The 27,959-nt window shown below is 48.8% G+C and overlaps 1 protein-coding gene and 1 pseudogene across 1 annotated transcript; both read right to left on the bottom strand.

The window, feature by feature from the left end:
• Positions 1-1,764: 1,764 nt before the first annotated feature.
• Positions 1,765-22,187, bottom strand: LOC114781679 (growth arrest-specific protein 2-like; annotated as a pseudogene).
• Positions 20,843-27,003, bottom strand: LOC114781697 (vesicular glutamate transporter 2.1-like). Its single transcript, XM_028968050.1, is given in 13 exon segments — positions 20,843-22,604; positions 22,606-22,707; positions 22,781-22,908; positions 23,267-23,377; positions 23,450-23,582; positions 23,660-23,809; positions 23,881-24,023; positions 24,095-24,181; positions 24,258-24,345; positions 24,449-24,563; positions 24,782-24,900; positions 25,094-25,349; positions 26,645-27,003. Coding segments are annotated over 13 exon segments (1,743 nt in total). The 5' UTR covers positions 26,734-27,003; the 3' UTR covers positions 20,843-22,382.
• Between the last annotated feature and the right edge of the window lie 956 nt (positions 27,004-27,959).

The following is a 27,959-nucleotide window of genomic DNA, read 5'->3' as shown; positions in this document are numbered from 1 at the left end:
CACTGTAGCACCAATATACCACTATAACCACATATTTCAGTATCGGTCGTACGATGCCACCGCCTGCCGCGGCACTGAATCAGGCACCCAGACCACCTCCAGACCCCAGTAAAGAGTCCAGCAGATAAGTCCTGCTTCCTGACAACTGCATAACAAGGACATACCATGAAACAAACCAGAGGGTCACCACAGCCACAGCCACCGTTACAACTACAGCTTCAGGGATCTTCAAGTGGACCAGTAGCATCATTATGGACACGTATTTTTCTCTTATTGGACAATCAACCGACCCTGCACTGACACCATTGCAGGCCCACTCCACCCTGGAAGGGGGGTCCCTCCTGTATCACAAATGGCAGGTAGCCAATCAATGGTGTCCAAGTTTATAGCCAATCACACCAACTCTGATTATAACGGTGACAACGTTGCGCTACTTTCGCACACAAGTTTAATAAAACGAAGTGTGTTTCTGCTGAATTTAAATAAAAGTTTCCCCGTTCGCTCGTGTCCAGGTGTGTGGTGACCCTCTGACCCGCTGGTTCCTCGTTTAGCAGTTGTCAGGAAGCAGGATTTATCTGCTGGTCTCTTCACTGGAGTCTGGAGGTTGGTCTGGGTGCCTGATTCCGACTGGTCCTGAAATACGTGGTATATTGGGGCTACAGTGGCCCGGTACCCTAACTAGGACAGCCTGGACTAGGGGGAATTTAACTCTGTCTGTGTCTAACAGGGGGACTGAGGTTGAAGTTGAAATTAAAGTTGAGACCTATTGTCATGTTGGTTATATACGTGCTAGACGGTTACATAGTGACCGAAATAACGTTTTCTCCGGAACCTGGTGCTACATGTAACATTTGAACGATCAGACAACGTTCTAAACTGACATAAAGTACACGTGGCGACACCGACAAACTGGCCTATATGAAGTGCAATCGAACTAATTGACTCCGTGTCCTGGGATTTTAACAGAAGGAGAAAGCACAAAAAACAACAGAAGATTTAAAAAAGAGGATTTTTGCAGATGTTCTTCTGTCTTTCCCAGCAGCGGATTCGCTCACTGTTAAAGCCACGCCCCTTCCACGTTCAACACTTGTTCTGACGTCATGTGACCAAACCAAAATAATAAATGTGCTGCCATTTCACTTTTGATGATTTACTGCATCTTCACTTCTCTGCATGGTTCAGTTACAGCAGGGTGATGTGGTGGTCCAAGTGTGAAAGGAATGTGATCTTATGGAAGAATGGAGCCTGTCTCTTCAGAGTAGAAGACCAGAGACTGGAGAAGTCGTGTGTTGAGGAGCTCTGAAGCTGTTCGTTATGATGGTTTTAGCCCTCTGTGGGTCGAGAATCTGCAACCTTTTTCATGACATTGATTTTACTTTTAGATGATGGAATTGTATTTACTGAAGGCCCAGAAGCCCAGGATGGAGGAGGACCATCTCTAGATGATCCTGAAAGGACCCACGTTTCCAGAGACAGGAAATGAAGGAGCTCTGATGCTCTTGCAGGAGCTTCTTCTGGTTGGCGACCAGCCTGCAGCTTCTAAGCCCCATAAACATTAAACTGTGGTGCAGTGTGGTTCCGACACCTTCCAGAGCTTTTATTGGTCTTTTATGAAGAAAAGCCCAACACCATTTCAGAAATGAGTAACTTTTATTGGAATTCTCTAGACTGTAATAAAAGTACAGTATGGCCGTCACCGGGACTGTAGCGCCCCCTGGAGTAGAACGTGGAGAACAGGCCCATCTGCAGGCCTTGTTTCTGCTGTCAAGGCCCTGAAACAACAATGAAACGCCATGCGTCTGACTTCATGATTTCTGGGTGTCAGGATGTCAGCCCTGTGCAGTTCCTGCCATGGTCCGGGTTCCAGAAAGCAACGGCCACCATCACCACCACCACCACCACCTCCATGGCTTCTCTCTGATTGGCTGCCCACGCGTCTGTTTACTTCTTCGTCGAACGCAGTGCGTCCCCACCATCAGGTAGCTGTCCGGAGACGCCTCCTTCATCTTCGGCGCATTGCTGCTGCTCTTGCAGGCCTGCCTGACCCCTGGACGGAGGGCAGGGGTCATCCGGCAGGGGTCGTGCTTCTGCAGGTAAGAGGACAGGGTCTCCCAGCCGCTCCCACTCTCACCATGGCGTGTTTATCGTTCAGCATCTACACAGAGAGCAGACGGGGACGCCCAGTTCACCTCAGATAGCATTTTTATTTAACGTGTGCTAAAATACCAAAATACGAATATTATTTTATTACATTTAAACAGAGCGAATATTCCCTGTGGGTTTCATGTCCATGAAAATGCCCCCCACCTTCTCCTCACAACATGCACCAAGATGAAATCCCCCCCAGAGAAGAAGGAGAGACGCTGTCAAAATCTCATTAGCCAAATGAAATGCTGCCTCACGACTACAGCTTGAGCACCACACACCAACACACAGACAACACATCTCTACAGCAATGAAAATGCAGACACACACACACATCTCTACAGCAATGAAAATTCACACACACACACACACACACAAATCTCTACAGCAATGAAAATGCACACAAACACACACACACCAACACACACACACACTCACACACACACACACACATCTCTACAGCAATGAAAATGCAGACACACACACACACACACACACACACACATCTCTACAGCAATGAAAATGCACACACACACACACACACACACACATCTCTACAGAGATGAAAATGCACACCACACACAACACACATCTCTACAGCGATGAAAATGCACACACACACACATCTCTACAGCGATGGAAATGCACACACACACAATCTAGAGTAATGAAAATGCACACACACACTGTGTTTATGCAAAATAACTGCATAAGTACTCGCAATAAAACACGGGGCGACACGTGCAGACGCATCACATGACGTCACAGTTTGTGCACACGCGCATCTTTTTTTGTAATAAAAGAAACACATTCCTCCTGCGAATCCAGCGCTGTCATGGCAACGGCTGCTGAATTAACCAAAAAGAGGGAATGAAGGATGGAAATGTTAATAAAAAAGCGTCTCCCCAGAGGACGGGTCCCAATTCCCCGCCTGCGAATTCCACGAGCCACGCCCCCCCAGCCTCCCACCCCACTGCTTGTAAACCCTTCATTATAGAGCCATTAAACCGCGCTTGTACAAGGAGATTTATGCCCCTCCCCTGCCTCTAATAGGGAGAGTGACACTTGCCGGCCACGCCCACCGATTCCAATTACGGCGCGGCGCGTCCTGCCTGCTGCCCCGGGCGCAGATTAAAATGTCAGGGCTGATGGAGGGGTCACGTCTGACACCCCGAAACAAATAAAGCTGCAGGGGGAGGGGCGGCACCGCCCACCCCGCAGCCCCGCCTCCGCATCAACATGTTGTACGGCCAAAGGAGCGCTCATTTCCTCCAGCAGGGGCAGACTGCCGCCACATTCCCAGCCGCCCACAGGGAATTCTGTTCGGACCTCCTTCAGAAGAAGGAATCGATGGTGTGAAGAACGAGGTGCCCACACATCAGCACAAAATACAGGACCTTCTTCTCCCGTCCATCTCTGTCCCATCATGAGCGTCCTCGCACTTTATCTACACGAATAAACCTGCAGGATCCCGAGACTAATGATGGTAAAACCAGGGGAGGCGGGCTGAGCGAAGACCCTCAGGGCTTTTATTTCCCCCCACGAACGCAGGCCCGAGTCGCCATTCATCCCACCGCCGCCGCTAATTAGTCCAGAAAAAGCCTCCTTTCTTCTCGGCGCCGCGTTGCCGAGACCTTCGAGGAGCCGGCTGAGAAGAAAAGGCGATAGGTCACCATAAACTGCTGCTGTTTAATAGGCCGTCCGCCGTAGTCACTCTGCTAATGACTTTACCGGGGAAATCAATTCCTGCCGGAGGAGCAGACTTCCACAAGCCCAGCACCCAACATCTCACGATGCTGTGGACGAAAAACAGAGGCTCTGGTACAGCAACAGAGCAGCCGCCCAAGGTCAGAGGTCAGCAGCAGGACCTGTCAAATCAAGTTACTCTGAATAATAAAAAGACACACTTTATTAGCTCTTTAATTCAGACGAAATAAACCAAATTACTGGTGCGCAGAATCTCCTCTTTAGATCTTTCAGTTTCGAGTCTGGAACGTTTTAGAACATCTAGGAGAAACGGAGGAAACGAACGCTGTACTACACCTGCATGTCCGTCCAAAAACGAGGAAGTAGTGGATGTGACAGCTGTCAATCATGACTAGAGGCTCCTCCCCTTTAAAACTTTTTTCATAAAAATTATTACACACAAGAAATCTTTCCTCAAGCCGATACGAAACGATATTTTAATTACGCACAAAAACAGACACCGTTTTTCTGAAGCATTTGTCGGCGGTGCAGGCTGGTTGGATTTATTACCGCGCCATTTTCTGAATGTATCCTGTGAACAAGATGAAGACAAGCTTTTTAGGAGGAACATGTGATCGGATCTCGACGTTCTCCGCAAGCTTTCTTTGAAAGGTGTGAACCCAGTCCGCAGTTGCTAGGCAACCCACAGATCCCGGGAGACTTTGCCTGAAACAAGTGTTCTCGCTTCTGCTTTTTCTGCTTTTAATTTGTAATATTTCTTTAATCCACACGAACCTGGAGCAGCTCAAGGACGTTACGGTACGGAATTTCCCAAAGAGCCACGTTCTCTGTCTCGCTGAACAGGATCACATGACATTTACAGGCGCCTGGCTGCATCAGACACCGATCCTCCATCCTCGTACCATCCTGGTTGAGGCTGCATGGCAATCTCTCTGGTTTCTGGGTGTTAAAGGTTAACTCACCCGTACGTAGAGAACCTTGTCTCCGATGCGTTACCGGCCCTTCGGCTGCTTCTCCACGCAGAACCGCATGGTGCACCTGCAGGGCGGGTCCTCACTGATGTGTTTCCACCTGTCAATCATCCAAAGATCAATATTCAGCTGGAACCGTGCGTCTGTTACATCAAAGCGATTTGTCCTGATATTGAAGATGGGGACTCAGATCATGTGGAACGTCGTTTAATTTCAGTTGTATTTAAAATCTGAAGTTTTACAGAGATTTGAAACACGGGTACCTCTGAAATTTAAAAAAGCAATTATTATCATAACCCAGACATTCAAAGTTCGGTTTATATATGTTATATCGAACAGTGCATCAGGCTTAATTTAAATATTCATACAATGCACCACATTTTAATTGCTAAACATCATTGATAACGTAACAGCACTCCTGTAGCTTCAGACCATGACATTGTTGGTTGTTTTAGATTATAATTTGGTATCGCAGAAACATAATTTATTGAAGTTCTGCACTAGTTCTGCCCCCCTTATACATTCATAGTTATTGTGGACGTTGCTTGTAACCAGTGAGACAAGTTTTCATGGCTTTTTTTATAACTTTATACTGAACTAGCCGGTGGTAAAACACGACAAGTACCACATACATGCCGGACTTGTTCTTATGGGGATAAAGAGTAACTTGTGTTATATGAGCATTTACATTTTTTCACAGAATATTAATGTTCACCTGACAAGTTTTTTTATTTTGATTGTGTGTGTGTTTGTGTGTGTGTATTGAACACACTCACAGTGTTGTCCAGCAGGGTCCCTGTGCTCTTCTTCCCAGAGGTGGGCAGTCGCCGGGCTGTGGGCGTGGCCAGTGGCAAAGACAATGGTGAAGGCGGAGTCTGAGCAGGTGGGGGTTCCGGTTGTAGATGCGCCAGAGGAGGTGGTGGTGGTGGAGGAGGAGGAGGTGATGGAGAACACAGAGGTGAGGACCACTCCAGGTTTGAAGGAGTAGATGGTGGTGGGGGTCTCTGGTGGAGAAGATAGATAGGGGAGAAAGGGTGGAGTGATGAGCCGCCCTCCTCCTTTTCAATCTCTCGGTCCAGCTTCACCAGTCCTGGTGGTTCCACGCCGTACCTGTGGGACACAAGTCCAATCTTACCAATCTTACCTGCATTCTTGCGTGGAACCATCAGATCAATAATTAGAAGCGAGTTAAAATAAAGAAATGAAAATGAATGTTGGACAGTCCCCACCCTCCTGAAGCGTTACGCCGAGGGTTTCAGAAATAGCATCACATTCACACTGATGGGAACGTGTGAAGTTTTCTGACTTTGGACTGGAGGTGGGAAGACTGGAGCATCTGGTTTTACCTGGAGGCGATTCCTCCCAGCTGAAGAAGGCACAGACACACCTCCCACGGCTGCCGCTGCAGAACTGGAGATGAGGAGAAGATGCTGGTGAGAAATAGGTCCGTAACCCAATGTCACCGTCACACAATCCTGCTCACATGAGCCGCTAGGCAGCGGTGGCCTAGTGGTTAAGGAAAGTGGACCAGTAATCAGAAGGTTGCCAAGATGCCACTGAGGTGCCGCTGAGCAAAGCACCGTCCCCACACGCTGCTCCCCCGGGCGCCTGTCATGGTGCCCACTGTCACCAAGGGGGATGGTTACAATACAGAGGACACATTTCACTGTGTCACCGTGTGCTGTGCTGCTGTGTATCACAATAACAATCACTTCACTTTATTACTTTCATCTGCCAGGTTTTCTTCTCTCCCACCTTATTCCTGCAGAACACTTCTGCAAGTGTCATGGTTTTAGGGCTCTTGCCAGTACTTCTGACCTCCAGAGAGGGCAGCGAAAGTGAAGCACTGCAGCACAGCACACGGTGACACGGTGACACGTGACACGTGTCCTGAGATGTCACATTTACATTTCCAGCATTTATCAGACGCCCCTTATCCAGAGCGCCTTACAATCAGTAGTTACAGGGACAGTCTCCCCTGGAGCAACTTAGGGTTAAGTGTCTTGCTCAGGGACACGATGGTATTAAGTGGGATTGAACCTGGGTCTTCTGGTTTATAGGCGAGTGTGTTACCCCGCTAGGCTACTACCCACCCTAAGTTGTGTGACCCTTGGTGAGCAGTGTGTGGAGACGGGACCTTCATCAAGGGGACCTCAGTGGCACCTTGGCGGACCGGGATTCGAATATGCAATGACCAAAATGTAACCAATTTTATTACTCTATATTACACATACATTATTCATAAATGCATAATGTTGCGATTAATGTGAGATTTTATGTATATAAAACCTCTGAAGGTAAAATGAGTGGAGTTTCCTGCTGACCGGCAGGATGGACACTGGCCACATTCAGCCAGTGAGGAACGCTGCTCTTCTGCTGTTCCTCCGCCGCACACTCGCGACCTTTTAATTGACCCCGCAGAGGCCCTTTTGTTTAACCGCCGGGCGGCATCAAGTGGACATGCGAGACTCATCCTGTTTACACGCAGCAGCAGCAGCAGCAGCAGCAGCAGCGGAGAACGCCGTGTGAAGAAAAAAAAAATGATACACAGCAAGCACAGCACATGGTGCACACAGTGAAATTTGTCCTCTGCATTTAACCCCTTCACCCTGAGTGAGCAGTGGGCACCATGACACCATGACAGGCGCCCGGGGAGCAGTGTGTGGGGACGGTGCTTTGCTCAGTGGCAACCTCGGCGGATCGGGATTCGACCGGCAACCTTCTGATTACGGGGCAGCTTCCTTAGCGCTAGGCCACCACTGATGTGGTCTGTTGAGATCTTCTCTTACTGAAGTGAAAGTGACGTGGTGTCATTGTGAGACACTGCAGCGCAGCACACTGTGACAACAAGTGAACGTGGTCCTCTGTATTTAACCATCACCTTGGTGAGCAGTGGCACCATGACAGGCGCCCGGGGAGCAGTGTGGGACGGGACCTTCATCAAGGGACCTAAGTGGCACCTTGTCAGTTTTGGATTTGAACCGGCAACATCTGATCACGGGTCCCGCTAGGCCACCAACATGTGGCTCCGTCCTGGGTAACCAGTCTGGTAATGGCTGCAGCACCTCGCGGTTCCTGGTGTTTTTCACATCTTCTCTCCATGTTGTAACCTGGCCTGTAGAGTCCTGCACTGTAGCTCCTTTCATCTGTTCTCAGCGTTATCAAGCCCCGGTATTGTGGCTGGCCGGGGGACTCCGATCTGGAGCAGGAGAACAGAGACTGACAACCGATACGCTGAACTCCACAATGCTGACCCAGCAAGGGAGGAACACGCTGCTGATACGTATCAGGGCCAAGAATGTCCATTCAGGACCATGAAAGGGACACCCGAGAGCCTTCTCCACGATGATGTCATCTGCAAACAAGGGCGCCGTTCAACAGAGGAGTACCCATTCATCTCTTCACCTCCATCCATCATCAAACTTACAACCGAGTTGGTCCACAGAAGGTTGGAGAACAGCTTCGGGAGAACCGTCATCCAACCAGGTTCTCCTCTTCCCTCTACTGCTCCACACCACGTGGCCACAGACCAACAGACTTGACTGAGTGGACAATTAGCGACTGATTGTACGGTGCTCCAGATAAGGCCAACACGTCCATCTGGACACTCAGGTCCATGGATTTTCTGCATGTCCACTAATTGATGACGGGTGATAAGACGGACACGGGCACCCAGTCAGGAAACACTCACCCAGATCCTCCGACTCGAACAGATGCGCTTCATCCACGCCCACTTTGCGGCACCAGTACAGGAAGTTGGCGGCGTTGTCCCGGGCGAAGAAGGACCCGGAGGCGGCATCAGCACGGCACTGGATCACACGGCGGAGGAGGGGCTGGAGCAGCCAAGATGAAGAAAGGGGAGGGGCTTCAACTACATAAGTCCTTTATTTACCTTATAGAACACAACTGATACGCAGGAGTACGTAATAACACACGTCAGGTTATGTAATAAAATACGTAGAAGATTTGCATCTCCAACTCAGGAGCTTTTGCTGATCATCTTCTCTCCACCACCTTCAGTTAGATATAAACCTCACTGTATTTAGTGTGTATAGTGTGTGTAATGTGTGTATGTGTGTGTGTGAGGTTAGAGTGTGTGATAGTGTGTGTGTGTGTGTGTGTGTGTGTGTATAGTGTGTGTGTGTGTGTGTGTGTATATATAGTGTGTGTATGTGTGTGTGTCTGTATATAGAGTGTGTGACTGTGTGTGTGTATAGTGTGTGTGTGAGTGTATAGAGTGTGTGTGTGTGTATAGTGTGTGTAGTGTGTGGTGTGTGTATAGTGTGTGTATGTGTGGTGTGTGCATACTCTGTGGTGTGTGTGTGTATGTGTGTGTGTATAGTGTGTGTGTGTGTGTGATAGGTGTGTGTATGTGTGTATAGTGTGTGTTATGTGTGTGTGTGTGTGTATATAGAGTGTGTGTATGTGTGTATAGTGTGTGTGTGTGTGTGTGTGTGTGTGTGTGTGTGTGTGTGTGTGTTGTGAACGTACCTTGCTGCTGCCACTGCTGCCCACCATCATTCTCTCCTGCAGCTCCTCCGCCAGCTGACAGAGCAGGACGCGGTGTCCAGTCTGTCCATCAAGTCCTCCCGCCGAGAGCTCGGTGCCTGCAGACGGGGCGGGAGCAAGAGGTGGCCGTCTGAGCGACCTCTGACCTTTTATAAACTCTTTAAAGCAGGAGTTGTGAATGTCAACTGTCTTCAAACCAGCTGAACCACAGCCAGCTCCCATGAGCCTCTCTGTGCGAGCACGCACACACACCTCACACACAAACAGACACACACACACATACACGCACAAACACACACATATACACATCATCTGTTTTTATATGTGTGTGTATGTGAGTGTGTGTGTGTGTGTGTGTGAGTGTATGTGTATGTGTGCGTGTGTGTCTGTCTGGTGTGTGTGTGTGTGTGTGTGTGAATGTAGGAATAATTTTTTTGTGGCTTCGGAGGAGGCAAAACCACAACAAAGAAGCAAAACCCGGCGCGCGAGTGCAGACGGTGACTCTGGCGCCATTAGCAAGCCGCCCCTCTGAGACGCAGCTCGCCAGTAATGAAGCTGAGGTCCCGCGGCAACTTTTATATAAAGCAGGAACGGGGAGAGCAGGAGAGAAATCAGCTCGGTAAATCTGGGTCTTCAAGCGCCATGGTGACGAGGCGGGAAGAATCCCCGCTCCACACCCGGCGACGGGGCCTCGCCCCCCTTACCCAGAATTCCGTTCAGCCAGATGGCGAGGTCCTCCTTCATGGGCAGCAGGCCGGCCTGGTGGCGGGTGGCCAGCCACTCGCTTACAGCTGCAGGCAGGACAGGTTGGGGGCGGGGCGGCGGCCTCGGGGGGGCCGAGGGGGAGGTCATGGTGCCCCGGTCAGCTTGGAGGAGGAAGGAGCGGGAACCTCAGATGATCAGAGCGCCACGTATGAAGGGCCATGAGGAATGTTGTTGTTGAGTGCGGGCCAGCTCCTGACCAACAATGGACCTATTGAGGCCAGGGTCTGGCCCGTCCCCGCCCGTCCCGCACGTCCCGCACCGCGGTGGCGAGACCCACGTTTAATGAGGTAGAAACCACCACTGCAGACCAGGACCCACCCGTCCAGTCTCGCTGTGGCTGCAGGTCCCGGCGAGAGAAATTCTGGAGGAAGGTTTGTGATGTTCCTGGGAGGACGGGCCTGCTAAATTACTGGCTCCGCCCCTGTGCAGTGATTGGCTGCAGTTGTCCTTTTAAGGAGTCACATTTTCAGAGACCATTTTCCGTCGACCCGCAGCATCACAGCAGTCGCCCGTCTACGTCCCTAAACAACGGCCGTCAGGTGACGGAAAAGACAACACGTTGGAGCAGGGGCCACATACCTGGGAAGACAGGAAGACGGGGACGAAGCCGAGGGGACGGAGGTAAAACTCCGACTTGCACGTGTGTGTTAAACATTGCAAAAACGCACACTGAAACAAATAATGCAAGAAGCCACAACTCTCTGTTCTCAGGGTCAAGGTCAACTTCAACCAAAGCCAATGGAGCACTTTTGGTCGAATAACGTGAAACAGGACAAAGTGTGACCTCTGACCTCCCCCCACAGACACTCATGTAACTACCCGAGGCTGAACCAGACCCAGACTCCTCCTGCTCAGCGCCCAGCCATGGGAACGTAACCCCGAGTTCCCACCAACAGAGGTGCAACATTCAGACCCGTCCTGCTGGAGAACCCCCTGCCCCGCCCACCCACACACACATTCACAACCACACACGAATACGCACAGACATGTTAAACACAAAACAACACACACTATCTGAACAGGGGCTCTGTGTTCCGGTCTACACACGCCCACACACACATTCCTGCAGCCAATCAGAGGCCAGCATGCACTCGCACTCCGAGGACGGTACCTGCCTACGGGCCGCGCCTTAATAAACTGTTATAATGTTTTTATGGCTGCACATTCTTCACCCGGTCGCCCTCTCATCACCGGATCCAACATTTACTCCCACGCTACTACCTCCTTCTACCTCATATTCAGTGTATATACACACAACACACACACACACAAACCGTTCCTGCAGACAACAGGGATTCATCGTGAGCCTCACCCAGACTAAATAACCCGCGCGTTGGGCTTTAACCGCAGAGCTTTATTACCCACAGAGCCGGCGAAAAGAAGAAGAACGGCTGCTTAAATAAACCACCATACGGGCTTCCATTCTGTCTTCTACTCTCATCTACGCCACCACCACGCCATTCCATGCCATGTTCATATTTATTCATTCTTTCATTTAACTATCACTTTACTTTCCGGGAGTTCAACTCAGACAGGACAGATTGAACAGACTGGATGGTTTTTACCTTTTAGGAAGACAGACCGCTGCTACTGGGAGAATCAGTGGACCCTCTTCATCCATCCCGACCTTCAGACACAACTTCTCTGACCCCCACACTGCACCGTGAAGGAAACTTTTAGCATTCTCAAACCCCCTCACAGCACTGGTGTAACTGCAGCACTTACCGCCACAGGTCCTCTCTCTCTCTCTCTCTCTCTCTCTCCTGCTGCTCCAGGTCAACGTGTGGCTTTTTAATACCTTTATAATATGAGAATATTTTTATGTGAACCTGAGTTTCTCGCTGCTGGAGAAACTGAGCGGTTAGAAGACGGAGCTGAAAACTGGGAGGTAAAAAGTTCACTTTTCCCCTCTCCGTCCCTCCCTCTCTCCCTCCAACACACACACACACACACCTCACCTCGGTAGGTGTCAGAATGCAGCTCAGGCGGATATGTTCATAGTGGTCATGTGACTGTGTAATACCTGTATAATAATGCTGAAAAATACGTTACATGGTGCTGCAGATCTGGACTCGTTTCCAGGAAGGAATCCGCCTGTGTTTGCATGTATCGCCTAAAGGAACCGGATTCTTCCTTTTGTTTGTTTGGGCGCGATTTGCATGTTTCTAAAAGTGTGTGTGTGTGTGTGGGTGTGTGTGTGTGTGTGTGTGTGTGTGTGTGTGTGTGTGTGTGTAGTGTGTCATTAGGTGTCCCAGCAGCAGGTGGTGCTGTGTCAACAGGGCAGCACCAGGTACTCCATAGTTACACCTGTAAATAATATAAAAATACTCCATAATATAATAATGCAAAACTACTTGATAGTAACATATGTTATTAAGGTAAAACTACTCCACAATAACATGTGTTAATAATGTAAAAATACTCCATAGTAACCCGTGTTAATAATATGAAGATGCTCCACAGTAGCCTGTGATAATAATGTAAAAATGCTTCACGGTAACACGTGTTAATAATGTAAAAATGATCCACGGTAACACGTGTTAATATGTAAAACTACTCTATAGTAACACATGTTAATAATGTAAAAATACTCCACAGTAAACTGTGTTAATAATGTAAAAATACTCCACAGTACCTGTGTTAATAATAGTAAAATACTACATAGTAACACATGTTTATAATGTAAAAATACTCCACAGTAACCCGTGTTAATAACGTAAAAATGCTCCACTGTAACATGTGTTAATAATGTAAAAATACTCCACACTATCCTGTGTTAATAATGTAAAAATACTCCACAGTAACACGTGTTAATAATGTAAAAATGCTCCACAGTAACACGTGTTAATAATGTAAAAATACTCCACAGTAACCCATGTTAATAATGTAAAAATATTCCACAGTAACCTGTGTTAATAATGTAAAAATACTCCACAGTAACCCGTAATAATAATGTAGAATACTCCATAGTAACACATGTTTAGTAATGTAAAAGTACTCCACGGAGTAACCTGTGTTATTAATGTAAAACTTCTGATAGTAACGCATGTAGTTAATGTAAAACTACTCCACAGTCCACACGTGGTTAATAATGTAAAAATACTCCACAGTAACCTGTGTGAATAATGTAAAAATACTCCACAGTAACCTGTGTTAATAATGTAAAAATACTCCACAGTAACCTGTGTGAATAATGTAAAAATACTCCACAGTAACCTGTGTTAATAATGTAAAAATACTCCATAGTCACACATGTTAATAATGTAAAAATACTCCATAGTAACACGTGTTAATAATGTAAAAATACTCCACAGTAACACATGTTAATAATGTAAAAATACTCCACAGTAACCTGTGTTAATAATGTAAAAATATACATAGTAACACATGTTTTAATGTAAAAATACTCCACAGTAACCCGTGATAATAACGTAGAAATGCTCCACTGTAACACGTGTTAATAATGTAAAAATACTCCACACTATCCTGTGTTAATAATGTAAAAATACTCCACAGTAACACGTGTTAATAATGTCAAAATGCTCCACGGTAACACGTGTTAATAATGTAAAAATACTCCACAGTAACACATGTTAATAATGTAAAAATATTCCACATTAACCTGTGTTAATAATATAAAAATACTCCACAGTAACCCGTGATAATAATGTAGAAATACTCCATAGTAACACATGTTAGTAATGTAAAGGTACTCCACGAGTAACCTGTGTTATTAATGTAAAACTTCTTGATAGTAACGCATGTAGTTAATGTAAAACTACTCCACAGTCACACGTATTAATAATGTAAAAATACTCCACAGTAACCTGTGTGAATAATGTAAAAATACTCCACAGTAACATGTGTTAATAATGTAAAAATACTCCATAGTCACACATGTTAATAATGTAAAAATACTCCATAGTAACATGTGTTAATAATGTAAAAATACTCCACAGTAACACATGTTAATAATGTAAAAATACTCCACAGTAACCTGTGTTAATAATGTAAAAATACTCCATAGTAGCTTGTGTTAATAATGTAAAAAATACTTCACAGTAACCCGTGATAATAATGTAGAAATACTCCATAGTAACACATGTTAGTAATGTAAAAGTACTCCACGAGTAACCTGTGTTATTAATGTAAAACTTCTTGATAGTAACGCATGTAGTTAATGTAAAAATACTCCACAGTCACACGTGTTAATAATGTAAAAATACTCCGTAGTAGCCTGTGTTAATAATGTAAAAATACTCCATAGTCATACATGTTAATAATGTAAAAATACTCCACAGTCACACATGTTATATGTAAAAATACTCTACAGTAACCTGTGTGAATAATGTAAAAATACTCAATAGTTAACACATGTTAATAATGTAAAACTTCTCTCCACAGTAACATGTGTAAATAATATAAAAATACTACCCATATTAACACCTGTAAATAAGGAATCTGCACGTTTCTCTCCTTCCATTTTCATTAGATCCACAGTAAACAATGCGCCCAGATCCCTGCCAGGGTTCAGCCACGCCCACCCGCCAGATGGTCGCATCAGGCGTTTCCACAGAGACCGAGACCCTGAAGGCCTGGGACCTGTGTGGCCGCCCAGGACTGGTCCCCAGGGCGAGAAGGACCTGCACTGTCAGATGGGTCCCTCCCTAATTAACAGCCCCCCGAATTCATCATTCATGTCAGCAATCTATAAGACAACCAACCATATCATCCCAATTCTTTCATTAATCAATCACATTAAATAGTTTATCATTTTATTGGGTATTTGGTTGATTATTGCATGTGAAATGCATTCATTAATTTTGATGTGCATTATAATTCTCCAAATCTTGTGATGAGATTGCTGCGTGCTTATGAGCAAGCAGCGTTTTCTGAACAACAGAGAATGTTCTGGTGGCCTGCAGAATAAGCAGGAGGGAAAGCAGTTGATAAACGCCGGACCTGATTTGGGTCTTAATGAACTCCACTGTGATTAAAGAGCTGCTGTTCATAACGCGTCACCACGTGGTGACATATTAATGCCACGTTAGTGGCCCGCGGCTTTCATTCTAATAACGTTTCTCTCCTCCTCTGTTCTGTGCCTGATTTACACAGGAGAAGAATGAGTAAAGGATGTGTGGAGTTAGAGTTCTGCTGGTGTGATTGGTCTCTAAATTTCCCCTGGGATCAATAAATCTATCTATCTATCTATCTATCTATCTATCTATCTATCTATCTATCTGTGTATATAGAAATGAAATAAAAGCATGTACATGAATATTTATATCAATGTGAGTCTTGCATCAGCATTAGAATTTTTTACTCAGACAGATGTACAGTGAAATGCTATTGAAGAATGTACAATATTTACAATAAAATACACACATGACCCAAATATTACACACAATACAATAAAACAACATCACGAGCAGGGACGAAATAAACTGAGTAGTCTGGAATGAAACTGCAGGAGCATCTGGTCCTGCTGGTGTGGAGGGATGAGGCGTCTCTGACCGTGTCAGAACTGACCACCAGGTGGCGAGATGTTCTGCAGGTCCAGGCAGGATGAAGTATGAGAGGAACACCCTTCTTCTCCACATCGCGCACTCAACACATTTTAAAAACGTTCCACAGACAAATAAAAACCTGCATCTGCTCTTCATTTCTGATATAAACCATAACCGTTTGTGTAAGTGTGTGTGTGTGTGTGTATAACAGTATATCGTGCTTGTTTATTTATTTACAATGTGTGTGTGTAGGCGTGGGTCCCTCCATCTTTCTCACTTTCAACACCCGCCCCCGTCCCTTGTCTCCAGATCCGTCATTTGGCTTTATAACAAGATTAGCTTGTAAGCGGCAGAGCGAGTGACTGGCACGGAATCGCATTATTACATGATGAAGTGGCGGCGGCGGCTGAATTATCGGCTCGCCTGTCATCGCACCCTCACAAATTCATCACCTCGGCCTCGTGTTGGCTTATCAGCATTTCAGATACACGTGACGCCGGGCTGGCCGTCTTCTTGTCCCCCCCTCCTGTTCTGTTGTCTCCCTCCGCATGTCACTCTCTCCACAAGAGTCTGGGTCTCTATGGCAACCCGTCGCCACGGTTGCATAAAAAGTACAGAGGAAACGCCAAGGCCACGAACTCAGGGGAGACGCGCATGGGAGGCGTGGCCTGAGGCGACCTGGAGAAATGCAGCTGCAGAAGGAGGCCAGGAGGACGTGCGTCAGAACCCACGTCACTGTCCCACGTGCGGAGGGTCTGGTTCGGAGGGACGGGGGAACTGGACCTCCACCCGGAGGACCGTGACATCACAGCAGCGGGAAGGAGCGTAATAACGCTTTCTATGTGACCTTGAGCACCACATGCCTCATGGTGGCAAGGAGTTGCCTGTCGCAACCTGACACACACACACACACGGTGGTGGTGACAACAACGACGATGATGATGATGATGATGACACCGAGAACTTGGATTCTGAAATTCCACGTATGAAGATAGAATTTACTGGTGGTGTGGGAGGGAGGAGAAGCTGCAGGCATCATGACTGGCCACACAAAGCCACATGCATGCATGCGCATGCGTGTGCGCACACACACACACACACACACACACACACACACACAGGCAGCGCAGGTGAGAGGTAACGGGAAGGAGGACCTTCACTGGATTAAATCCGCTGAATAGATGGAGAAATAAAGGAATTGCTGGTGGTAGAAGAGTGAACTGTGATGGAGGCTGTGTGTGTGTGTGTGTGTGTGTGTGTGTGAGCAGGGGGCGGGGCGCTGGCCTTGTGTAAAGCTGAATTGATTAGGCAGGCGTAAAGCAATCAATTTATTAACACCACTTAGCAGTGTAGCACGGCGCCCGGGTTCCGTGTCGGGCAGGAAGTGGTAAATTGAAAGCTGGCAGCTCGGCGGACGCCCGTCTTTGTCTAAGACCCTCGTCTGGCGTGTGCTGGCAGCTCGTGCCGCTCGTAACGCCGAGAGAAATAGAAATCAGTAGATGTACTGTAAAATACGGCTGTAGAGAAGTCGAGAAGTTACGTTTTATTGCTGTAGCAGCTGGTGTGACCGCATCGGCCGTATTTCTGCGTGGCGAGAAGAAAGGAAGTGTGGAGTCGTGAGTCTGAGTCGGCAGGGTGGAGGTGAGAGAATCGCAGCATCTGACTCACCCCACACTGACAGCAGGAGGACCAGGAACAATGAGTGGCAGCTGTCACTCATCTTTCAGAGCTCTTCTGCGGCTCCTACTGTCTTGACCTTGGCAGACATGAACCGTGGTTGAGGTCAAGTGGCTGAAATGAGAGCGGAAGGTCACTGGAAGGTCTGTGGGTTCCACCATGTACATGAATTTTTTGCACGCCGCGAGTGTGTGTGAGTGTGTGTGTGTGTGTGTGTGTGTGTGTGTGCGTGTGTTAAATTGGGTTGAATAGCACTCTTAAGTGTGTAATCTTCTGAAATCTCCCAATGATCATAATAACAGGGCTGCTCACCCCTGACAGAGAAAATTACAGACGAGATAAACGAACAAGTGGCAGGAAGTTCAAACTGTTTAACCTCCAACAACAGAACCACACAGAACCACACAGAACATGAACACGGTTCCACTCATCCTCCCATATCACTTACACACTCTAATACTGGCCAGATAGATAGATAGATAGATAGATAGATAGATAGATAGATAGATAGATAGATAGATAGATAGATAGATAGATAGATAGATAGATAGATAGATAGATAGATAGATAGATAGATAGATAGATAAGTCATATAGATAGATAGATAGATAGATAGATAGATAGATAGATAGATAGATAGATAGATAGATAGATAGATAGATAGATAGATAGATAGATAGATAGATAGATAGATAGATAGATAGATAGATAGTAGAGTCCATTTGTAAGGTGTGATACATTCATAAAATAGTGATATAATCATGATTTGTGTACTCACGCACACTCTCACCCCCTCTCTACACACACACGTGTGCAGTGTGTACTGGCGAGTGCGGAGTTAATGGAAGAGTGAGCTTTCATCAGAGCTCTCTCACTTTTAATGAGATTTACCCAGGTCCCCCTGCTGTGCTGCCGTCCCTGAATGTCTGAGGAACAAAGAGAGGCCCCAACCTCACACACACACACACACACACACACACACAGAGTAAACACACACACACACACACCGTACTCCCCATCTGTTAGAGGGGCATGTTGAGAGGAGAATGAATAGAACTCGGCCTGGCAGCAGAGGTCTCTCTCCCTCTCATTCTCTAACCCAGACACACACACACACACACACACACACACACACGTGCCCAGGCTCCTCTAATTGAAAAGGAGCTCTCTTTATGTGTTCCTAACATCAGCTCACAAGTGACCGCTGTCCCTCAGACCCGCAGGGTTTGCTGGAGATTTTCGTCCATTATGTCTTTAGCAGTAAAAGGCGACGGCGAGTCTGGTGAACGGGGCGGTTCCTCCGGTTCCTCCGGTTCCTCCATCCAGTCTGCAGCAGCGAGGAGATGAATCTTCACATGTTGCATGTGTTCAGGAGATGCTGGGCAGTGATGAAAACCCCGAATAACAGATGAGGATGGAGGGCAGAGTCGCGCGTGTGTGTGTGTAGGAAGGTGGGGGCGTGTCCTGGCCCTGCCCCGCTCATCAAGACGCACCCCAGGGACGCAGCACAACACCTGCACCCCACCAGCGGATTAGCAGGCGTCAGTAAGCATATGCGTGTGCACAGATCCTCGCACGCTCTCCGGGTCTTATCGGATCTGGTCTACGGTGACGCCGCGGACGTCACCACCGTCTGTGGGGCGTGGCCGTTCTGGCCGGACGGTCGGGAGAAAACACGCTTCACGGGCCAAGTGACACGTGCATCGGGGACCTGTCAAATTAACCGAGGCGGCGAGCTGGCCCGGCCCCAGGCCCCCGGCTCCGGTGTAATTGCGCCCCCCGCGTGGCCCGTGTCTGCCATACGGCCGGGACCTGCTCTCCAATTGGCTGCACACCAGAGATGGAGTTCTATTTCCTGCGTGGCGGCCCGTTGGCCGTAACTAATGCGGCGGGTGGCACCCTCGCGGTGCTTCCTCCTCCGCCTAATCCGGCCCGATCTGCTGTCAGACTGGCACCGCGTCCGGACAGCCCGGCCTGGCGCGTTATCGACCGCCTGACGCGCTGACAGATATTGATGGACGGCCGCAGATACGTTTTATTTGTTAGCTGCGGCGCGGCTGTCCCCCCGGGGACGCGAGCGACGGGGATCCGGACTCTTTAAGAACCGGACTCGGCGGCAGAAAACGCGGCTCGTAAAACGCGGCGTGGCTCATTGAGCGCCGCACGCCTGATTGATTGAATCGTCACTTAAAGTTCAATTAAGGTGACACGGCTATGGCTGACTGGGCATAAATCAGCTGCTGATTGGAAGGTTATTGACCAGAACAACTCAGTACACAAACAGGGCACAGTAACTGTCCCCCAGAGGTCAGGGGTCATGATGCACGTGTTCTGGATTTTCTGTTAGAGGTACAGTATGTAGGATCGAGGGACACGTATTATAGGATTAGTGCTGAATTATTTTAATATTACATGTGAATGGGCCGAGTCGATGGTTCCTGCCGTTACCACGGTTACGGTTATGAGGCGGGGCAGTATGCCTGTCATTAGGGGTCCAAGCAGAGAAAATACTGTTGGATTTTTATCTATATTTCTGGTTGTGGATTATAGCTTCTTAATTTTAAATTTAGATTCTTTTTTTTTTTATTTTTTTTTGCTGACATTTTAGTCAAATTTATGTAATTATAATAATATTTCTTTTAGTCAAAACCACCTCATAATTAAAACAAGGTTATTTTATTATTATATTATTACTCTACATCCATTCCAGGCATTTTCTCCATCTTCAAGTATCTTGAAATGTAATTAATGTGAGACATTTTAATCTAGTTTTTACCTCGTAAACCATATTCAGTCTCGTTTTTATTCATCAACAATATTAGATGATGTATTTTGTTTTAGTTATCGTCACATGACCAGCATTTATGTCTCATCTTCATCACGTCAAAAAAGGTTTGTTGATGAAGATAATTCGTTGTAAATTTAGTTGATGAAAACAACACTACTGTCATCTTCATGGCGGCGGAAAATCGAGATTCTGGTAAACATGATTAATCTTCATTTATTCGACCATTTCTTTTCTTGTAAGATTACTCTCCTGGGTCTGATGACTACATTTGCATGACTCTTGCCGACTTTCTTTCTCGGGTAAAGAGCGGAGAGCCGTGCAAGGTCGTGGTCTAGATGGTACATTGATGAAGACTGAGCGGTTGATGTGGACTCTTTCTCCGCCCCTGCAGCGATCCGATTGGCTCGTCCGGGAGCTGGAGTTTCGTTCCCGGCATCCCTCAGCCACCACGGTCCTTCCTCCTCTTACTGTAACGTGATATCGTCCCTCCCTCCTCCCTCCATTTTACTCTCCCTGGTCACACGGTACGGGCTGATGGAGGACACGAGGACCTGCTGCCTCTCCTTCCCGTGCTGAGCTGAGGCTGCTAATAGCTGCTTAAGTGCTGCCCCTCCCTGCTGCTCTGTATTAGGGAGAAGTGGCGGTCAATACCGGCCTCTGAGCTCCAGGGACCGAGCGCGCCATCGATTTCACTCGGCCTGCCAGGAGGATGAGGAGGAAGATGAGGAGGACCTGGTAGTACTCCGCTCACCAGAAAGAAAGACTCCAGTTGGTGTGGTTTCAGGTTTTTTTATAAAAAGGATATATAGAGCATTTCAGTATTGACATCAACAAACCTCTCCATTAAACACAGCAAAAAAAGCCAAAGAATCACACTTGAAACTCCACTCAGAGGCACGAAACAGGAATATGGTGCCTTTATGGCCATGTTGAAACCACAGTCAAACACCTTCACAGACAATCCTGAATATTGCAGCGGTAGAGGACACGCGGGGGGGGGCGGGGCGGGGAAGGGGTTAAAGCCACCAATCGCACCACGATCTTCCAGACACTAGCACACGCTCCAGAAAGTGAAAAGCAACAGTACGGGACAACAGCGAGGGCGCGGACGTCCGCGGGGGATCATTCTCTTCTGGTGAGTGGCCCGGCGCACCGGCGTGCGCTGGACGCTAAACTAGATCTAGATATCGTAAAGTACAGTAACATTAACAATTCTTTTTTTTACATTTTTCTGATAAATGTGCAACCACAGAACACGAGTGGAACGTAAAAGCACTAGAGATGACGGATGGGTGACTGTTACCAGGCTTTATTGCTTTGTACACTGAGAATGGCGGCCCTCCTGTTCAGAACCTCCAGGTCCACCAGGTCCACCAGGTCCACACGTCGCCTTTGGTTAATTGTGCAAAGGAATCGAAACATCGGTAACAGTTCGGGGAACCGAATGGAATGTGTGAGAATAACTAGAGGAGAGTTTCTTCTTCTTTTTTTTGTCGTTTTTCAAATTAAAACATTGATCCATGCATAACGAACATTCACAGACGTCAACATGGCATGGCGTAACATGGAGACCTCCAAAAAGCGAAGGAATGGAAGGTTTGGGTCCTTGTGCCAGACTGTGCTTTGGACAGGCTCGCCGGACGCGTGCGGTTATTGCCTAAAGCCACCCGGCGTCCCTCTGTCCCTCATTTCCACTGTCCCTCGGTGCACGAGGGGGACAGATTAGCAGCCATACGATCCTTTAAAACTCTGATTGTAAAACCTCACGTTGCCATATCATTTACAATAAATAAATCTTTATGCTAATTCTATATCTTGTTCATTCACGTCCTTTCTATCGATCATCTAGCGACTTTGCATAAACTGTCCGGTCCACGGTGGCGTCTGGGGACGGCGGCCTGTGTGCGATTTGACCGTAATCGTAATCAGTGTGCTCTTCACATCAAAGACCCAAGTCTTCACGCGTCTCACAGAAACATCTAGAAGGTCTCAGGCGAGGCGGCGTCACGGAGCAGGTTGTGCTGTGGAGTGTGAGGTGACGCGACCCCTCGTCCTGGCTGGGAGTTACGAGAACTTCCTTAACTGACCGTAGAGGCTCCAGCGGGACGTGATGGACATTGCGGACCATCTCGCTCCCAACAGAAGCCTCCTCTGATATGTGTCGACCGAGAGCTCCTCTGTGTGCTGATCGAGATGCGTGGAATTATTCAGATTTTCTTTTTTTACGTTTGTGCGAACATAAAACAATGGTCCTACATGTAAAATTCTTCTCCGAATTCACGAACACTACGAGATGATGGATGGTTGTGGAGTCTAAGAGTAGCCGAACCCGCCCTCCTGCGCCCCACCCTGCACGTACTCCTCCTTCTTCTCCCAGCCCTCCGGCCAGCCCCCGTTCATCTGCGTCGTGGCCCCGTAGGTCTTGGCCGGGCCCCCGAAGGCCCCGTAGCTCTGGGTGATGTCCCCCGTCTCCTCGGCCAGCTCGTCCTCGTCGATGAAGCCGCACTTCTCCTCGCTGGTCTGCTCGGGGTCGGCCCCAGGGCTGCTTCTCGCCCGAGGCGAAGATGCCGTAGAAGACCACGCCCCCGTAATGCACCAGCGAGGCGATGAGGAAGACGTACTGCCACTCCTCCCGCGTCTGGGAGGGGGACAAGCACGTCACGCCGCTGCCACACGCACCGGCGCTCAGAGGGTCACGCAGGGCACCGTACCTTGTTTTTGGTCATGGCGCCCACGATCAGAGGACACACCATTCCTGAGAGGGTGCCCACGCCGTTGGAGATGCCCATGAGGATGCTGGCGTAGCGAGGCGCGATGTCTAAATGATTGACGTTGAAACCTGTGGGGTGGAAGCAGATCCGGACAGATGAACGTCATCGACACACGTTCACGTCCCACATTTCATTCGAAGAAAAGAGAACGGAGACACGGCGTCATTTTCTTTTGTTCCGTGGCTCGTGCAGATGGAAGCGGCGTCAGCAGGTCCCCTCCCCCACCACGCCCCCCCCGCCGCCGCCACCGCTGCTGCTGGAACAGCGTGGCGTCTCCGGGGAAAAGGGATGAATTATTAAAAAAGTCCAGCAGAAAGCTGCGAGATGGAGGCGGCCCGGGGGCGCGGGGGGGCCGCGGCGGGGGCCACGTGACTGACGGGCCAAATCTCCAAAATCTCACACGACCATCACTCACTCCACACCAACCTGATATTGCGAACCCACTGAAGCCCACCGCCAGCACCAGGAAGGAAATGGCCACGCCTTTACTGTGGGAGTACCCCACCACCAGAAGCAGCGTGGCCTCCATTCCGAAACCTGCGGCAGAGCAGAACGTTCAGGAGGAGAACCCCACACGCCCCAAACGTGGCTGAGAAGCCCGCCCCTCACCTCCACAGTTCATGATCTTCCTGACCGTGGTGGTGGACATGATGTTCCTGGTGCGCAGGAAGTCGGCAAGCTGCCCTCCGATTGGCACAATGATGGTCATCACCAAATGGGGCAGCGCCGACAGCATGCCCACCTGCGGCCACGCCCAAACACCGTCACCGCCCGCCAGACTCACCACCAGATACTGTTACGCACCGTCGCCGCGCTCACCTTGCTGATCTCGAACCCGAACACCTCCTCGAAGTACGCCGGCTGGCTGATGAGCAGCAGGTAGAAGGTCCAGCTCCTACAGAAGTTGGCCACGATGATTGCATAGACGGGCATGGAGGAGAAGAACTGCCTCCAGGGGGTCTTAAATTTCTGCCGGGGCGGGAACACGGGCGTTAGGAGCGTCACGGGGAACGTGGCGTAGTCACCATGACAACACTGACCTCGGCCGGGCCCAGGAGCTTGGCGCTCTCGCCGATGCTCTCCTCGATGTAGCAGCGCTCCTCGTCGGTGATGGTGGGATGTTCTGCGGGGCTCTCGTACGACACCAGGATCCAGAACATGTACCAGAAGATCCCGAAGACCCCTGAGATCGGGAGAAGGGCCGGTTAGAACCGTGGCGGCGGCGGGACGCGCGCAGGGCCGGGCGGGGCTCACCGTACACGTAGAAGACAGAGGACCAGCCTGTGTACTGCACCAGAATTCCGGCCAGGGGCATGGCGATGACGGCGCCGGCGTAGGAGCCTGGAGGTGCAGAGCAGCAACCATCAAACAACCAGCTTCATCCAGCAGAGCCGCACCAACATTTACTGCAAATTACCGCAGAAGGAGGTGGTGGCCAGACGGCTTCTCTCCAGGGGCGGGGCCCATTTACTCCAGATCCCGTGGCATGCTGGGTAGGTCACGCCCTGGAGACAAAGAGAAATTCGGCCCAACATGATCCCTTCATCAGCATCCCAGCCAGCCTCGACATTTCAGGTGACATTTCAGCCCGATCGGTATCATGCTCACCTCCACCAGGCCCTGCAGGATCCTGACGAAGATGACGCAGCCGTAGTGGACCCGCGCCGCGGAGGGGATGAACATGTTGAGGGTGGAGGTGAGCAGGATGGCGGCCCCGAACACCCTGGAACATTCCAACCGCGTCCGTTCATCATCTGCCTTTTATTCATATACATCTAATAGGCGTTGAAGGTTTTTATTATTATTATTATAATGATCTATTTATTTATTCATCTCGGTCACGCGCGTGACCTTGACCCCGCCCCTCCGGCACGCGCAGCGCGAATTAAAAGCCGTTCGATCATTTTATAATGAAGGCGCATTAATGGACGTTTTCGTCACCTGTTCGCCGCCAGTCTGGAGGAGATGTACCCCCCCGGGATCTGGGTGACGATGTAGCCCCAGAAGAAGGACCCGTGGATCATGCCCACCGTCTCCGGGTCCCAGTTAAACTTGGCTTTCTGCAGGAAACCAGCACACAAATTCACCCGATTCGCGCGAATTCGTTATAATTCGATCATCCTGGAGCAGACGCGGAATAAACCGTCAATTCTCCATTTTTAACACGTTTCGTACCAGAAAAATGGCAGAATTGAAATGCAGAATAAAAGCCCTGCGGTTCAAGGTCAAAGTTGAATCGGGGCGGGGCCGCACCTCTTTAATGATGATTTTCCCGCCCTGGTGGATGGTGCTGTTGTTGACCATGCTGACGATGGCCACGCCCAGGTTGCACCGGATGCCGAAGGAGATGCAGAAGCCCAGGCCGCTCATGATGGCGATGATGTAGCGGCGCGGGAGGCCGAAGCAGGTACAGTCGCACAGGGGGGGCTTCTTCTCGCGGTCGGTGGCGGGTCGCCCGTCCTCCGTCAGCTCGATGGTCTCCCCGGTCTTCTGCCTCTTCTCCAGAACCCTGAGGAGCAGGAGGTCCATGCGTCAGGAGGTCCGGCTGCGGTCCTCTATACATCTATACATCTACATTTACATTTACGTCCTTATCCAGAGGGACTTACAGTCAGTAGTTACAGTGGAGACACTCAGGGTTAAGTGTCCTGCTCAGGGACACGATGGTAGTAAGTGGGATTTGAACCTGGGTCTTCTGGTTCATAGGTGAGTGTTTTACCCCACTAGGCTATTACCACCCCACATCTATATTCTATACACACGCAGCTCTATACACACACACGCTATACATCTATACATATTCTATACACATGCAGCTCTATACACCAGCCGCATTCTATTAATTTGTACTCTATACACGCGCTATACATCTATGCATATTCTATACATCTGTACATCTACATTCTATTCACACGCAGGTCTATACACCTGTACTCTATACATTTTTATAGTACACACACTATACATTTTTACATATTCTATTCAGACGCAGCTCTATACACCAGCCGCATTCTATTAATCTGTACTCGATACACGCGCTATACATCTATACATATTCTATACATCTGTACACACTGCTGCATTCTAGAAATATACAGATAATTCGCACACTCTGGATTGTAGAATATATTCTGCACATATTCCGTGGCCCCCAGGGGCCCGGATGTGCACTGGAAGGTGTGGCTCTCAGCGATGATGTTCAGAAGCAGAATCTTTTTTTTTTTCTGTCTCCTGGTTAAAAAAACGATTGTCGGGATCAGCAGCGCGTCGTGAGAAAACCGCATTGCACCAATCCGGCCCCTTCACCTTCATCTGCATTCACTACTCATCTTCATCCAAAAAAAAATGAAACGCAGACATTTTTATAAATCAAACCAGGGCGCCGGGCATCGAAATTCGTCGAAAAAGGAACGAAATTACCTGCGCATTTCGCAGCTCTTTCCCACATCTTCTCTGATTTTCTACGTAATATTCGATTTTTATCATTTCGAATAAATTGTCATTTGAAACGTTTCGCTCGTTGCGAAATTAATTTTCTTTTAAATCCCGCACGAAATTATATTATATCGATAATCTCTTCATTTTCTGAAAAACGGAACAAATTCATTTCCGACCTCGGGGGTCGAAATTAGCAGGAGGAAATATTTTTAACGGGGGAACGAAAATAATCCGACGCAACGTGCGGGAATATGAAATTCTATTTACATTTTTTTAAATCATTTTTTGACATCAGCATCGACGGATAAAACGCGGAACTTTAATACAGAATATTTCTTGGAATATATGATGAGCCAGAATGAATACCTGTACACGTGCCCCAGCGTTTTTCCCGCCAGGTGCTTCAGCCCCTCCTTACTGGGCGCGAAGCCCCGCGCCTCGGTCGGCGCCTCCATCAGATCGTGCGAGTTTGTGTGGGAGTGGAAGCGTCTCTCGGTCAGTCACGAACTCGCCGCCGCCGCCGGTTCCGCTGGTGATGATGATGATGATGCTGATGCTGCTGCTGCCATCGCGGCGGGACAGGAGAACCGTCGCGGCTCGGCGCGGCTTCACAATGTGCACCCGCAGGCGGCGGTGCGCTGAGCGGGCACGCGCAGGGAGGGGTCGGCGGCGCGCACGGCGGCGGAGACGAGGACGGGCGCGCCACCGACGGACCTGTCGCTCTGATGGATATAAAAAGCGAATAAAAACACGAACGTCGGTCACGTGTTTAATCCGGTGGGGGCGGCGCCATGGAAACCAGATGATGTGGATGGGGCGGGTGGGGCGGGTGGGGTGTCCCCGGGAACGGTGGGACACTTCCATCACCGCCGGTTCCAAGTTCGACGTTCTAGGTTTTAGGTGATGCGAGAACCCGGGCGGGATGTTTGGCGTTCTAGGTTCTAGGTGATGGGATGGAGTGAAATAAAACGAATTTCTTTTCTTGTAAAGATGCGGGCTGAGAGAACAGGTCGCGGCCCACGGAGATGAAGCAGGTGAAACCTTCTACAACAGCGCCACCCAGCGGCAGAAAACTAGTTCCCGCTGCAACTTGGCCGTGTCTGTAATTCATGGAATAAATCATTTACATTTACATGTACAGTATTACATTTACATTTACGGTATTTACCAGACGCCCTGATCCAGAGCGACTTACAACGTACTTCCATGTCACCATGGATGAAGTGATCAGTTCTGGTTCACTAGGACCCCCAACTATGAATACAATCTTTTTATTCACTCTGTTCTAGTTTCTATACAGAAGTCAGACGAGAAGAAGGTTACAAGTTCATCTAAATCTTCTCTAAAGAGGAAGGTCTTGAGCTGTCGTGTGAAGGTGCTCAGTGACTGAGCTGGAAGTTCATTCCACCACCGAGGGGCCAAGACGGAGAAGAGTCTAGATGAGCGTCTTCCTTTTACCTTCAGAGATGGAGGGACCAGGCGAGCAGTACTGGAGGCTCGGAGTATACCAGGTGCAGTGCGAGGTGTAATAAGGGCTGTGAGGTAGGATGGTGCTACTCCATGTTTGGCTTTGTAGACCAGGATCAGTATTTAGAACCTGATGGTGCAGCTACTGGGAGCCGGTGGAGGGAACGTAGCAGAGGGGCGGTGTGGAGAACTTGGGAAGGTGCTGCTGCATTTT

Source organism: Denticeps clupeoides, unplaced genomic scaffold (genome assembly GCF_900700375.1).
Source record: "Denticeps clupeoides unplaced genomic scaffold, fDenClu1.1, whole genome shotgun sequence".
In the NCBI taxonomy this organism is placed as follows: Eukaryota; Metazoa; Chordata; class Actinopteri; order Clupeiformes; family Denticipitidae; genus Denticeps; species Denticeps clupeoides.
Note: the sequence above shows the minus strand (reverse complement) of the source record. Positions and strands in the feature narration are given on the sequence as shown.